This window comes from Ostrea edulis, chromosome 2 (genome assembly GCF_947568905.1).
Source record: "Ostrea edulis chromosome 2, xbOstEdul1.1, whole genome shotgun sequence".
NCBI lineage: Eukaryota > Metazoa > Mollusca > Bivalvia > Ostreida > Ostreidae > Ostrea > Ostrea edulis.
The window spans coordinates 16722352-16739093 of record NC_079165.1 but is presented as its reverse complement, the minus strand read 5'-3'; the positions used below and the strand labels follow the sequence as shown (position 1 = coordinate 16739093).

At 34.9% G+C, this 16742-nt stretch overlaps 1 protein-coding gene across 2 annotated transcripts in view; it reads right to left on the bottom strand.

Moving 5' to 3' along the window:
- Positions 1–16742, bottom strand: part of LOC125679758 (polyketide synthase Pks13-like) — a 104292-nt gene that overhangs the window by 2277 nt on the left and 85273 nt on the right. Inside the window, exon 4 of one of the 2 annotated variants that reach the window (XM_056156234.1) lies at positions 30–7013. In XM_056156234.1, coding sequence (XP_056012209.1) covers positions 6985–7013 — 29 coding nt within the window. In that variant the 3' untranslated portion in view covers positions 30–6984. Of the gene's footprint in view, positions 1–29; positions 7014–16742 lie in introns of those variants that run through there. The other variant, XM_056156233.1, reaches the window with a different exon arrangement.

Here is a 16742-nt window from a genome sequence, read left to right as displayed (position 1 = left end):
TATCAATGCGAACAATGTGTGATACTTACCATGTGGAAAACCTTCTATTGCCTTTTCCTGTTTGCAAGATGGCTGCCAAGTGTGAAGTTTCATGTCAGGATTGGATACAGTATTTAGAAGGAGCTCCTCAATGTTTTCAAGGATATTTTCTGCATTTTATATTCCAACTTTCTCGACTGAGTACCTTAATCGAAGCTCCAGAGACTTTGTGGGGGTGAATTATAACACTAAGACATGTTTCATACGTCGAGTCCTGTTCCACACCAAAGTTTGATAGACGGATATGTGACGATTTGAAATCCTTCCAAAGTGTCAAGTCTTCCATTATTATAGAATGAGTCATGTGAATATCATTTCTGAAAGTTGGCAATTCCTTTTTGTGTTTGAATGGGAAAAGACTTTTTGAAATTCCGTCAACGATAATTATTTTGTTTTCTGTCAGAACTGTGTGCAAGGTTGATTCTGGGTTTGTTAAATCTGGTGAAACCATGGGAACGTAATTAACACACAAAGCTATTCTATCGCCAAATTCCGGAAAATGTAGCCTCATATCGATTGCGCTAATAACGCATATTCTTTGACACTGTAATTGTTTAGAAAGAGTCAATTGGAAAGCGGTGCAAAACAAAGAAAATAGAGAGAAATTGCCTTTTTTCGAGGTATCTTCCAGGTTTTGAAATTGATCGGCGCTCCAAATCTTTGTGGTGACGTCACTTGACTTTTGGTTGCCGCTCCAGTGATTGATGTTGACATCTTTTGTATTATGATCACTGTCCCAATGCTTCATGTTGATGTCGCTTGTCTTCTGTTCGCCGTTCCACTGCTTTGCAATGGCGTTGCTTGACTCGTGATTGCCTTTCCAATGCTTCGTGTTGACATCGCTTGTCTTCTGTTCGCCGTTCCACTGCTTTGTGATGGCGTTGTTGGACTCGTGATTGCCGTTCCACTGCTTCGTGTTGACGTCACTTGTGTTCTGTTCGCCGTTCGAGTGCTTTGTCATGATTTCGTTTGTGATGTAATCACCGCTCCAATGCTTGGTGATTACTTTGCTTGTGTTATGATCACCACTCCAATGCTTCGTTGTGACGTTGCCTAACTTATGTTCGTCACTCTACCACTGCATTAGCACTCCACCTGTGCTGTTAAATGTCTCTTTTGATGTTTCAAGGACTTCAAAACTTTGTGATTTCTTACATTTTGAAAGTTCTGTATTCCAGAAAGATTTAAGTTCGTCCACTTCTCCTCTCATGTGTTTTTCTATTAGCAACGCTGAATCCAACGACTCTCGGGCAGTCACCTCTGGAAAACATCGATGAATGATATAATATTTCATGATGTACCCAAGATCTTTAACAATGGTTTAAACACTTCCATTGTCTATACAGCAGTGATTCAATATCAACCTTAAAGCTCCACAAGTAGGTGAGTTCCAAAACATAACCTTTATGGGAATGTCAACATGAGGATCAAACTTTGATACTTCCTTGAACACTTTTTGTAGTTCATCATTTGACGAAACTTTGAAGAAATCGAAACAGACATCCTCAATGTCAAGTACTAATTTTCTTTTATCAGCACGCTTTTGTCCCGGTTCCGTTTTTTGAAATATTGTTCGAAGTTCTGGATTGATTAAAATCAAATTCAAGAGGGATGTCTTCCATTTTTCTGCACTATTCAGCTCCCAAGAAGCAGTGAAGTCTAATGTAATTGTGAAATGCGGATTATTTGAATCGCTCTCATACAAATCAAAATAATGTAGCTCTAAACTTGACGGACTTTCAGAAATAAAATCATCATCGCATGTTGCATCCTCCTTTGTTAATTTGGAAAGGAAGTAACCAGCGATGTCGGTAACGGTGTTTTTTCCCGTCATGAGATAAACTACAGCTAGGCGTATTTGACTGGATTGAAACAGGTAATTGATAAGCTCTATTGCTTTCTGGGAATCCAATCCAAAGTCAAGGAGGATTGATGTATCTTTGATTTCCGATTGGTCAACTGATAAAATCGATGCGGCACACAACTTCACAAAGTCAACCCATGACTGAAGTGACTGATCTTTGTTCTCCATGTGTTCTGGAAGCGCATTGACTAAATCTGCATGTCCGTCATGCAATTGAATATGACTTGACTCAAGATGTTTTTCAAATTTTCTTCCTAATAAAGACGTGTTCAAGTCTGCAACCGCAAATTGCACCTTATTTGTGATCAATGCACAGTTCATTGCATTACCAATATCATGCTTTGACAATGCATAAAATCCGTTCATTGCATTTATAGCCTGAATATTTTGATCCGCTCCCATTCCGACAGACAACAATCCCCAGTTGATCACCTGTGCCGCTTTGCCAATCGAGCGTCTATAATGAGCAAACGCATCCATAAAGGCATTCCCTGCGGCATAATTAGACTGAGCTCTATTTCCCAAAAGAGAAACTATGCTGGAGTGCATAACAAAATAATCCAAATCCACATTCTCTGTCACTCGATGAAGATTCCACGTGCCCAATACCTTGGGAATTAGCGGAACATCAAACATCTCGGTTGTCAATCTCTTCACAGGTGTATCTCGTAGAACACCGGCACCGTGAAAAATCCCACGGATCTTTGTGATTCCAAGATTTCTTAGAAGTCTTGCGAAAACGCAATCTAAATCTTCTTTCTTTGCCATATCAACTTTCTTATGCCAGAGATATGTGCTTCGAATACGTTTTATGTTTTCTATTCGTCGGTTTTCTACCTCAGAGGGAAATCGTCGAGATAAGCTAATTACTATCTTTGCCCCTCGAGCAGCCAATAATTTTGTCACTTCCCATCCTAGACCTGTCAGGCCACCAATAACAATATATGCCGAGTCTTTTCTTATCAACATGTTACTTGGAATTTCTATTTTTATGGATTCTCTCAAGATCGACACATTCAAAATACCTTCTGAAACGTGTTGAGGGATTCTAGAAGCAACATCTTTTATTTCGAGTATCAAGCGTGTTGCTCGCTTAAACTGATTTTGCATTTTTGTTTGCTCAAATATGTCAAATATATCTACAACATATGATCCTATGTGTGGGTAGTTTGTTGGATCATTTAGAGTTGTAGAAAGTGGTAGTAGGCCCTTGATGCTAAGTAACTGTTGAAGATTTGGAAACAACCGAATGATCAATTCAAATGGGCACGTGACTTGCTTTGTCAACACGATAAGAACAGAGGCTGAAGGATCTTGACTATCATTCGAAATATGAAATTCCTCTGTTTTAACTAAACAGTGTTTCTTTTGAAGTAGTGCTTTCAAAACTGCTGCTACATCCTCATGTTCTTTGTCGTGTAAAATGTAAACAATATTTCTTTTTTTTCGATTTTCTCTGCAAAGGACATTGCAACAACAGTGTTAAAAAACATCCCCATCCTGTAAAATGGTATATCTTGCAATTCACAGATACAGAGTTTGAAAACTTCTACCGAAGACGCTACATTGATGAGAGAACAGCCAACAATTTCCTTCCCATTTTTCAAAGATTGTCCGGTAAATTCACAAGCCATTGCGTCATGTCCGATGTCGAAACCGTGACTCCAGTACCTTGTCACTGGGATTGTACTTGGGGAAGGATACCCATAATTCTTGAAACATAGCAACACTTTGTCGATGGAGACGCTGCAAACATTGGTGTTGTTGTTCGTACTTTCTAGGTTTGGAACCAAAAAGAAAGAAGGTTTGTTTGATATGGATCGTGTTCGAACAGAAAAGTGTTTTTCTGTTAATGGGTCAACTGTTTTCACATCATCGACAAAGTATGTTGATGGGAAATGTTGAATTTTAGCTCTCGATACTCCTTTCAATGAGATAATGAATTCCCGAGAGAGAATATTTTCTGTACCGTTTTCGAGAGAACAAATCGTGGATACAATTGAATTTTGAAGGTTTAGCCAGTTTCCATGAAGATCTATCATTGTAAGTTTAATGTCAGAGTGTTCTAACTGAAACGAACGACCGATACCCCATAGTTCCGATCCAAAGACACCACACACCTCTCTATCCTCTCCTCCTTGTGTCCACTCTGTAATGATGTATAAGCGCACTGCATCAAGGTCGATCTTCTGTAATATTGTCAAAAGAAGGTGTGCTGACTTCTGCACGTATTGTAACACTTGGTTTCCATCTTCAGAACTTTCAACAGTGACGAAGCCAGGAACGAAATATAAATCTACACCTTTACGTTCAGGCAATGTTGTAAGAAAATTATTCATTTGGAGATTGGAAGATAAGTTGACTGTTTCTAAGTGTGTGGATATTCTGTAAAGAACTGTTTTAGCTTCTATCATTGTTCGTCCCATGAAACTATCAAACTTGGTCTATTTGCAGAACGCTCTCCTTTTGGGATATCAATGAGTTGCCATTTCACTTCAAGGAAGTGCTTTTCGGTTTCATTTTCACCAGAGACTATATTCATTTCGAAACCTTGCATCTCTGCTACAATCGTCCCATTTTCGCGTAAAAGTAATGCATTGCATATTACTTTTGAATTTTGATGTAACATCAATCTTGAAAAGCATGTCATCTTTTTTGTCGGCGATTGTTTAACTGTGAATTTCTTTACCCCAGTAGGTAGAATGCGAGATTGTTTTCCGAGTTCGAATTTCAGTGCTGGATTAAAGCATGACTGAAACATGCCATCAATGATGACGGGATGGAAACAAGCTCTTGGCAATTCCATCTGAACGGTTTTTGTTAAAATTATTTCCGCAAGATTGTCATTTGTTGATGACTTAATCCCCGATATTATTCGGAATGTTGAACCATGTTTGAAACCTAATCTATTCAGGAATGAGTAGATTTCGTTATTTGATTTTTGCTTTCCAAGTGTCCCGTCAATGCTTGCAACATCTACGACTTCTGACTTCGATTGATCCACATGTTTCACCGTCCCTTCAGCCAATACCTTAGACCCTTCTTTTTCTCGTACTTTGAATTCAACTTCCAAAGAAGATGGGAAGTCAACATCAATAGGGAGATACCTCTCCTCTGTCATACCTATTTCCAAAGGTTTCAGAATTCGCCATGATATTTCAAGTTCTTCCACATTTCCATTCCATATATTTCTTCCGATTTCAAGTGCTATCTCTCCGTATAAAGCGCCTGGCAGAATGATCCTGTCATCTACAATATGTTCGTATACGAAAGGCGTATTCAATTTTGAGATATACACACTGAATTTCCAGTTTGGCCCCTTTGTGGATTGAATCATACGACCAGAGTAATTTTCTTGATCATTTCCTTGTGTTAATCCCTTGTTGATATCCGATTTAATGCTGCAATCATTCTTGCTGAAAACATACCTTGGAAGTCTGCAAAGGCTTCCATTTATTGCTGTGAAATTTTTCCAAATCGGAGGTATCCCTTTTTCGAAAATTTTATTCAATGTGTTTGAAAAGGTTTTCATTTCTGACAGCTTGTTCATGGACGGCAAAATTATGTCATCTGTTTCCGGAAACACCGCAGAAAAATGTGCCTGGAATACTGGTCGAGGTCCTATTTCTACAAATATTGTTTTGTCTAATGTTTCCTTGATTGACTTCATCGATTGCATAAATAATACAGGTTGTGAAACATTCAATGCCCAATATTCTGGAGAAGCAAAGTCTGATTTTATTTCTGTTCCTGTAACTGTTGAAAAGGTTCGAATACATGGCGCATTTGGTTTAATATTGTGTAGCATACCAATCAGGTCCTTACTGGCGTCTTTGGTATGATAACTGTGATATGCACAAGGTGTCCTGAGGGGTATGAATACTGTGTCGTCTGCTAAATCTGTTTTCAGTCTTTCCAGAGCCTCTTTATCTCCAGACACAGTACATGATTCTGTGCTATTGTAAACTGCAACATTCAATTTACATCTAAAAAAAATTCTGAATTTTAGCACATGCTAGACTAGCTGTCTCAGTTGGACAATTGCGAATGACCATCATTGCACCATTTTGACATGTAGACAGAGCAAGTGAACGATAATAAATAACTGTTACAGCATCCCCAAGTGATAATGCCCCACTTTCGTATGCTGCAGCCACCTCCACTACAGATTGTCCAACGATCGCTGATGGACATATCCCTATGTGTTTCCATGACTCCGCAAGTGCTAATTGAGTGGCAAAAATTGCAATGTGAGCTAAAATGGTTTTTGTATAATCCTCGTTTTTATTTTGAAATGCATCATAAATGGCAATGCTTGCATCAAGCTTTTTCAAATGAGAGTCAATTTCAAGCACACATTTTCTGAAGACTGGATTTACATCTATCATTTCTGAACACATTCCTGTCCATGTAGTTCCCACTCCACAAAAAACAAATGCTATTTGAGGTTTTGTAGACGGCACTGGGGAAAGGGTCTGTTCGTTTTGCTCTAAAACAGTTTGCAACTGCTTCTGAAGATTTTCTTTGGAGTCCGTAACTATCAGCTTACAGAATTTGAAATGATCTCTACAAAAAATAGAGGTATATGATAAATCCTCTAGTGAAGACATAACTAGTGAGATTTTCTCTCACGTCGTGGACGATTTTTTGCAAAGAACCCCTTGTTACTGCAGATAATACTACAGCGTTGCGTCTAGGAAATAAAACTTCAGACATTGACCCTTTATCGCTTTTTCCCAATCTGTTGAACCTTTGGCAGCTGTATATTATTGCATGTGAATTTGTGCCTCCGAATCCAAATGAATTGATCGATGCCAATCGACAGCCTTCAGGACTTTGATTCCATTTTGAGTGGTCTTTGCTTATTGTAAAACCATATTCTTGAAATGGAATGTTGTCATTCTGCTCATCGGCATGCAGTGAGGGTACAAAATAGCCTTGTTTCATCATCAAAAGAACTTTAATGAGTCCAGCAACACCTGCTGCGGATTCAAGATGACCGATGTTAGTTTTTACAGACCCAATTTTAATTTTACGATCTATAAAATGCGATCCAAAGAATTTTCCAAGAACGTTTGCTTCTATCGGATCACCAACAGGGTTCCAGTTCCTACAATCAAACAGCGGGGTCGTATAAAAAGCGCCATTCTCTTTTCTGTATCGATCAACATTAATCAAATCAACTCATTAGTATTACAGAGATAGCAATTCTGTCAATGAAGAAATCTGAATCAAGTTTTGAATATTTCAAATGTCTTTGTTGGTGAATATGTGTTTTCTAATATTAGGAATGTCGCTATCAAAAACAAAATAAAATGTATTATTGATTGGTAGGACAGATGAAAATAACGAACATTGATCAATCTCATAACTCTTATAAGAAATTATTAAAAAATATAGAGTTGGGCAAACATGGACAATAAAACATAGCAAAGTTGGGATCAGGTGCATAGGGGGAGTAAACGTTCCCTTTCGACCGGTCACACCCGCCATGAGCCCTATGTCTTGATCAGGTTAACGGAGTAATACGTTGTCAAAAATTAGTCTGCAAAGAACGACCAAACAATCGGTATGAAACACTTTTGATAAACTCTTCTTCATAAAAATATAAAAACAGGTCAACTAACAAGGAGCACAATTTGTACCCATGGGATTTCCAACAGACTGTTGGAAGACCTTATTACAAAAGACTACGAATGTATTGTCAATGAGGAACTCCAGCATATTCTTTATTTCATATTCAGGGTATTTGTGCATGAAATGAGAGTGGTGTTTATCAAAGTATTGTTTGAATGACTGGTCACTAGATGTGAATATTTCATTTCTCCAGTTTTGTTGATGAAGCAGCTGCATATATTGTCACGAAGTATATTCTTTAATCAATCGTGAGGAATGGTCGCGTAAAGTGTTGAAATGTCTTACGTCTGTATTCAAATACCTAATGCTCAACAGAAATGTACGGTCCTTAACTGATTTGAACGAATTTAATGAAACAAATAGCCAGTTTCGCACTGCATGTACTCTAGAAGTGTAGATTTTCAATAAGAACACACCGAAACGGTATTCTAGAGGCTAAAGCGGTAGATTAGGTTCGAATCTCGGCCGCGAGAGACCTAAGACGTTAAAACAGAAAGTGACAGTTCCATCGCCAAATGCTTGGCATCAGATGTGAATGTCACGGGTCCTCGGAGATGACCTTAAAAACGGATGTCCCGTGTCGCAGAAGGTGTGGATGTCATGGGTACTCGAAAATGACCTTAAAAATGATGTACCGTTGGTGTTGGTGTGGCACGCTAAAGAATCCTCACTGCTCTAGGGCCGTAAGCGCCAAGCATAGGTCTAAATCTGAAGCCCTTCACCGATCTTGGTGACGTCTCCATGATTTAAAAATTCTCAAAAGAGACATTAAACATTAAACAATCAATCAAGTAGTAAGATCATGAGACCCACAGGTCTTGTCGGTCACTTGAGTGTGACACAAAAGAACCACTACCCCAAGTGCTATCAAAGCTCGATAAAATTCCTGTTCTGAATATCTAAGCTAAATTCTAAATATTCAGCAACCGTTTAAAACAAGATGTATTTATAGATTTCAAATGCCTCCAAAATTACCTCTACTGATGAAAAAGTTTACATTCGTTGTATTGAGAAAATTCGACTAATTTGAACCCTTCATAAAGTCAAAACTCTGAAGTTGCAAAATTCAAAATTTAGTATTTGTGTATTTTGTAATGAATATATTTTGAAATAAGTGTTCAGTATTTGTGTATTATGTAAGTGATATTCAGTAATTGTGTATTATGTAATAAGTTTTCAGTACTTGTGTATTATGTAATAAGTTTTCAGTACTTCTATATTATGTAATAAGTTTTCAGTACTTCTGTATTATGTAATAAGTATTCAGTACTTCTGTATTATGTAATGAGTATTCAGTAATTGTGTATTGTGTAAAAAGTATTCAGTAATTGTGTATTATGTTATGAGTATTCAGTACTTCTGTATTATGTAATCAGTATTCAGTAATTGTGTATAATGTAATCAGTATTCAGTAATTGTGTGTATGGTGTTCAGTAATTGAGTATTATGTAGTAAGTTTTCAGTACTTGTGTATTGTGTAATCAGTATTCAGTACTTTTGTATTATGTAATGAGTATTCACTACTTGTGTATGATGTAATGAGTATTCAGTACTTGAGTATTATGTAATAAGTATTCAGTACTTGTGTATTATACAATGAGTATTCAGTACTTGTGTATTATGTAATAAGTTTTCAGTACTTGTGTATTATGTAATGAGTATTTAGTACTTGTGTATTATGTAATGGGTATTCAGTACTTGTGTATTATGTAATCAGTATTCAGTACTTGTGTATTATGTAATAAGTATTCAGTATTTGTGTATTATGTAATAAGCATTCAGTACTTGTATATTATGTAATGAGTATTCAGTATTTGTGTATTGTGTAATAAGTATTCAGTATTTGTGTATTATGTAATGAGTATTCACTACTTGTGTATTATGTAATCAGTATTCAGTACTTGTGTATTATGTAATAAGTATTCAGTCCTTGTGTATTATGTAATGAGTATTCAGTACTTGTGTATTATATAATGAGTATTCAGTACTTGTGTATTATGTAATAAGTATTCAGTAATTGTGTATTATGTAATGAGTATTCAGTACTTGTGTATTATGTAATAAGTTTTCAGTACTTGTGTATTGTGTAATCAGTATTCAGTAATTGTGTATTATGTAATGAGTATTCAGTAATTGTGTATTATGTAATGAGTATTCAGTAATTGTGTATTATGTAATCAGTATTCAATACTTGTGTATTATGAAATGAGTATTCAGTACTTGTGTATTATGTAATGAGTATTCAGTACTTGTGTATTATGTAATGAGTATTCAGTACTTGTGTATTATGTAATGAGTATTCAGTACTTCTGTATTATGTAATGAGTATTCAGTACTTGTGTATCATGTAATGAGTATTCAGTACTTGTGTATTGTGTAATGAGTATTCAGTAATTGTGTATTGTGTAATGAGTATTCAGTAATTGTGCATTATGTAATGAGTATTCAGTACTTGTGTATTGTGTAATGAGTATTCAGTAATTGTGTATTGTGTAATCAGTATTCAGTAATTGTGCATTATGTAATGAGTATTCAGTACTTGTGTATTATGTTATGAGTATTCAGTACTTGTGTATTATGTAGTGTATTATGTAATAAGTATTCAGTACTTGTGTATCATGTAATCAGTATTCAGTAATTGTGTATTATGTAAAAAGTATTCAGTACTTGTGTAATATGTAATAAGTATTCAGTACTTGTGTATTGTGTAATCAATATTCAGTAATTGTGTATCATGTAATAAGGTTTCAGTACTTGTGTATTATGTAATAAGTATTGAGTACTTGTGTATTATGTAATACGTTTTCAGTACTTTTGTATTGTGTAATAAGTATTCAGTACTAGTGTATTATGTAATAAGCTTTCAGTACTTGTGTATTGTGAAATCAGTATTCAGTACTTGTGCATTATGTAATGAGTATTCAGTACTTGTGAATTATGTAATAAGTTTTCAGTACTTGTGTATTATGTAATGAGTTTTCAGTACTTGTGTATTATGTAATAAGTTTTCAGTACTTGTGTATTATGTAATGAGTATTCAGTACTTGTGTATTGTGTAATCAGTATTCAGTAATTGTGTATTGTGTAATGAGTATTCAGTAATTGTGTATTGTGTAATCAGTATTCAGTACTTGTGTATTGTGTAATCAGTATTCAGTACTTGTGTATTATGTAATAAGTATTCAGTAATTGTGTATTATGTAATAAGTATTCAGTACTTGTGTATTGTTTAATCAGTATTCAGTACTTGTGTATTATGTAATCAGTATTCAGTACTTGTGTATTATGTAATGAGTATTCAGTAATTGTGTATTATGTAATGAGTATTCAGTACTTGTGTATTATGTAATGAGTATTCAGTAATTGTGTATTGTGTAATGGGTATTCAGTGCTTGTGTATTGTGTAATGAGTATTCAGTACTTGTGCATTATGTAATGAGTATTCAGTACTTGTTATTTATGTAATAAGTTTTCAGTACTTGTGTATTGTGTAATCAGTATTCAGTAATTGTGTATTGTGTAATGGGTATTCAGTAATTGTGTATTATGTAATGAGTATTCAGTACTTGTGTATTATGTAATCAGTATTCAGTACTTGTGTATTATGTAATGAGTATTCAGTAATTGTGTATTATGTAATGAGTACTCAGTACTTCTGCATGATGTAATGAGTATTCATTACTTGTGTATTATGTAATAAGTTTTCAGTACTTCTGTATTGTGTAATCAGTATTCAGTAATTGTGTATTGTGTAATGAGTATTCAGTACTTGTGCATTATGTAATGAGTATTCAGTACTTGTGTATTATGTAATAAGTTTTCAGTACTTGTGTATTATGTAATCAGTATTCAGTAATTGTGTATTGTGTAATGAGTATTCAGTACTTGTGCATTATGTAATGAGTATTCAGTACTTGTGTATTATGTAATAAGTTTTCAGTACTTGTGTATTATGTAATGGGCATTCAGTACTTGTGTATTATGTAATCAGTATTGAGTACTTGTGTATTATGTATTGAGTATTCAGTAATTGTGTAAGGTGTATTTAGTATTTGTGTATTGTGTAATGAGTATTTCGTACTTTTGTGTTGTGTAAGGCATATTCAATACTTGTATAGAAGATATTGTGGAATATAAATTTTGAAACATATTTCTATTAACATGATTGGCTGGTGTTCGGTTAGATTCTTATGTCCCTGAGATCGAAGATCGGGGGGCATATTGTTTTTTGTCCTGTATGTCATTCTGTCATTCTGAATTATGTCATTCTCTCTGAAACTTTAACCTTGCTAATAACTTTTGAACAGTAAGTGCTAGAGTTTTGATATTTCACATGAGTATGCCTTGTGACAAGACCTTTCTGTGGGTAGTAAACCTTTTGACCTTGACATTTGACCTACTTTTATTAAAAATTTGACATTCTACAATTTAACTTCTACATGGTAAATATTAGAGCTTTCATATTGCACATGAATATGTATTTGTGTATTGTGTAATATACATATGTATATATATGTATATATATATAATAATAATAATAATAATGATAATATAATAATAATAATAATAATAATAATAATAATGATAATAATAATAATGATGATGATGATGATGATAATAATGATAATAATAATAATAATGATAATGATGATAATAATAATAATAATAATAATAATGATGATGATGATGATAATAAGATGTGCCGTCCTGGAATCAAAATGTCAAAGAAGGCTAGAGTGTAATCTTTCTGAGTTCCTTGCCACAACGTGCTTTTTGGATCTATGATGTACGGTCGGTAGTCGTAAACTGAAAATCAAACCAGACTAGCGCCGTCGCCATTCTTTGATAAATTCAAACTAAATTATAAGATAACAATATAAGAGGTGAAGATAACAAGTAAACACGGATATCTGGATATACCAGAAGTGGGATTAGGTGCCTAGAATGAGAAGTATCCCCCATCGACCGGTCACACACGCCTTGAGCACTATATCTTGATCAGGTAAACGGAGTAATCCATAGTCAAAATCAGTGTGTCAAGAACGGTTTAACAATGGGTATGAAACACGTCAGACACCATTTGACACAATGATAGGTTGTATTGGCAAACTAGATAATCAAAACGAAATTGTGAAATACTGATTTTAAACGATACTTTAGAAATCCCTGTAACATCAACTTGTTTGTCAGTAGCCTGCCTCGATTTATAAACTGATGATATGCAGAAAAAACTCTTGCATATCGAACCACTTGGAGAGATATAAACACCATATGCTGGTGATAAAGGGATATTGCTACATAAATATGGGAAGTTGACGATGGGGAAGCTGAGAAGCTGAAATCATCCCGTTTGTCATAAAGTGGAGTTGTCAATTTGCTGTTAATATTGCTTTTAATGTCTAGGTACAAAACATATGTGAAGTCCTCTGTGATTTCGAGTTCAAAGGAAAATATCGATTCGACATACATGTATGGATGAAAATGAGTATTGCTAATAGATAAAACGTTATCGATATATCGAAAGGTCAAGTCACAGATATAGTACCGGGTACAAGATAAAAGTAAAATTGAAAGTGATATGGCGCATAGCAAACATCCAAAAATCCTAAATGTACTTGAACAGCATATGATGTTATTTTTCATCAGAGTTACCAACAACATACTCCCTTGTCAATAACCTTTTATAAAATAACTCAGTAACGTTCGGATTTGTTTTAGGATCTTATTTTTTAACATGTCATGAGGTTGAATGTTGTCTGAAGAATTTCATACCAATAGTTGGGCCGTTCATTAACTATGGATTACTCCCTTATTCTGATCAAGATATAGTGGTCAAGACGTGTGTGATCGGTCAACAAGTCATCCTTACTCCTCCTAGGAACCTGATCCCACCTCTGATGTCTCCAGAGATCCGTATTTACCCTATTCTTAATTCTACATTAATTATACGATCTATGAGATTGATCACTGTTCGTTATATTCTCTTTACATGAACATGGATTTGTTAATCATCTAGAACTAAAATTACAAGCTATAGAAATACAAAAATGGAACCGTTAGACGTTAAACCAGTTAGATGGAATGCAATGAAATAAAATTGTTAATACAAAATTAGAAACAGTTCGAAACGTTAAAATGAATATTTAGAGTAAATGTTTTGTTTTCAAATTAATATCATAAACACTCTATATGTAATTGAATTGTTACAATAAACAAATCAAAGTGTTACAACAACATTAAAGAATACAAGTTATAAACAGATACCAAAAATTGAAATATAATTGTTAAAAAAATAAATAATGAATAGAATAAAAAATATGAAATAGAAATGTAAAAGGAAACCTGTTACAACACAATTGCGGCACTGACTAAGATTGCACCATCTTCCATGGCCTTGTATACACACTCTAACACTAACCGCTGTTGGGGGTCCATCCTCTTGGCTTCGTTATCTCCTTTTCCGAAAAACATTTTGTCCCATTCGTTGATTCTATTTACATCGATAGAAATTTGAATATTAACTACATGTGTAATCGCAGTTTTACATTTTACACGGGAAAATGAGACTGATTTTTGTCCGTTGGATATCCCTGTTTTGAACAGTCGTATATCATACACATATATATATATATATATATATATATATATATATATATAAAGCACAAACAAACAATTATAACACCCAACCTTACGTTTACCCCTAGGATCTAAACGATACATGTGAAAATCAATTAATTAATATATAAAGCACTAAATAATCACAACTAGGTACTGAAAATTTTCACCCCAGCCCGGGGTCGAACCAGCGACGTACGGCACCCACCGCCTAGCAAGATTGTCAAACCAGTGCGTAAGTCCACTCGGCCACAACGACTTCCCTAAAAAGGAAGCTTTGTTATGCTCCTAAAGCGCTACTTATACACACTGATGCAATCCCACACAGTCGCTGTGTCATTCAGTGTTTAAGATATTTTATAAGGAGAGTGGATCTCTCGATGCAATTGTATAGAATATTTCATATAAAGCACAAACAAACAATTATAACACCCAACCTTACGTTTACCCCTAGGATCTAACATGTATCGTTTAGATCCTAGGGGTAAACGTAAGGTTGGGTGTTATAATTGTTTGTTTGTGCTTTATATGAAATATTCTATACAATTGCATCGAGAGATCCACTCTCCTTATAAAATATCTTAAACACTGAATGACACAGCGACTGTGTGGGATTGCATCAGTGTGTATAAGTAGCGCTTTAGGAGCATAACAAAGCTTCCTTTTTAGGGAAGTCGTTGTGGCCGAGTGGACTTACGCACTGGTTTGACAATCTTGCTAGGCGGTGGGTGCCGTACGTCGCTGGTTCGACCCCGGGCTGGGGTGAAAATTTTCAGTACCTAGTTGTGATTATTTAGTGCTTTATATATTAATTAATTGATTTTCACATGTATCGTTTAGATCCTAGGGGTAAACGTAAGGTTGGGTGTTATAATTGTTTGTTTGTGCTTTATATGAAATATTCTATACAATTGCATCGAGAGATCCACTCTCCTTATAAAATATCTTAAACACTGAATGACACAGCGACTGTGTGGGATTGCATCAGTGTGTATAAGTAGCGCTTTAGGAGCATAACAAAGCTTCCTTTTTAGGGAAGTCGTTGTGGCCGAGTGGACTTACGCACTGGTTTGACAATCTTGCTAGGCGGTGGGTGCCGTACGTCGCTGGTTCGACCCCGGGCTGGGGTGAAAATTTTCAGTACCTAGTTGTGATTATTTAGTGCTTTATATATATATATATATATATATATATATATGTGTGTGTGTGTGTGTGTGTGTGTGTGTGTGTGTGTGTGTGTGTGTGTTCGCGCACTATGCCGGGACTTACGACACGTATAAGGTTACACACGAGCAACCTACGACATTTTCAGAACCTACGACACAAAAGTGTGTCGTAGGTTTGCAGACCCCTTGAAATCGGAATTTTTCATCGTGTTTTACCCAGAAAATACAAAATTTTGTATAGTGTGAATTTCCGGGTTACACACGACTTTTGTTACACACAACACCGAGCCATAATGGGGTGCTTACACACTTTGCATCCTTGCCATATTCGCGCATGCGCAAAAAAAAACTTCCTACGGAAACAAGGTCGAGTGGATGACAATGCAAATGTAAGTGTTTTTGTTTATTTAATTGAATATAAGTAGTCAATTAATGATTTAAAATTGATATTTTTGTTCCCGTCCGTTTAGTTTGAATACATTGGGGTATGTGATGTATCGTTATTCTGCAGTAATGGTGAGAAAAAGTAAGTTGACCTTTGACACGACTAAGATACAATTAGATGCGTGTAAGCTTAAATAGTTCAATGGTTTTCATTTTCTGTATGGTTTTGTGTTTGTTTTATATCATCATGATTATCTTCAGTATTTTGGTTTATCATTGATTTGACAAAATGTTTTACAAATACAGAATCAAGGAATAGTTAGAATTTCCTCTTCAATACAATATCGGTGTACACGTTTTTTTTTTTTTTTTAGACATATGAACATCGTTAAAAGCAACAATTCTCTAAATATTAAATGAGAATTGAATTATTATACACAGTATATTTGTCATTCTTTGATGAATATGCGTATCTTAATGTATAACATTGATATATAACAAACTGACGAACAACTGGAATTTCCTCTTTAGAATATTCTATCTTAGCTTGGCAAAATATTTTCAATATTTTCAAAGATATAAACCCCATTTCATAGCGACAATATCAAAGAAAATTAAACAAGTACATAGCTCCAAAAAATTGGGTCTTTATTACCACTATTTTTGGATATTATTAACTGGTAACCGGTGGATAGCTCCAGCCTCTTTCCCCTTAATAAGGAAGGTGTGGTCAAGCGCGGTTAAACAAGTTCTTGGGGAAAATATTGTTTACCTTATTTTAAGAAATTGTTTAGATTTCATTTTATTCCAACATCGACCAGTTGCAAAGATTTTGGGTGAATTTATCTGATGGTTGACTTTACGCCATAGCTATAAACAACTTTATATAATGTAACTAACGATGCGTTGATAGAAATACAACAACAGCGTAAATCCTTGTTAAAAGTTCGTGTTTATATTTCATTCAAATAGAATAAACTGAAATGCCCTGTAACAAACAGAAAGCCGCATATCAAAATGACATGAAAATGTACATC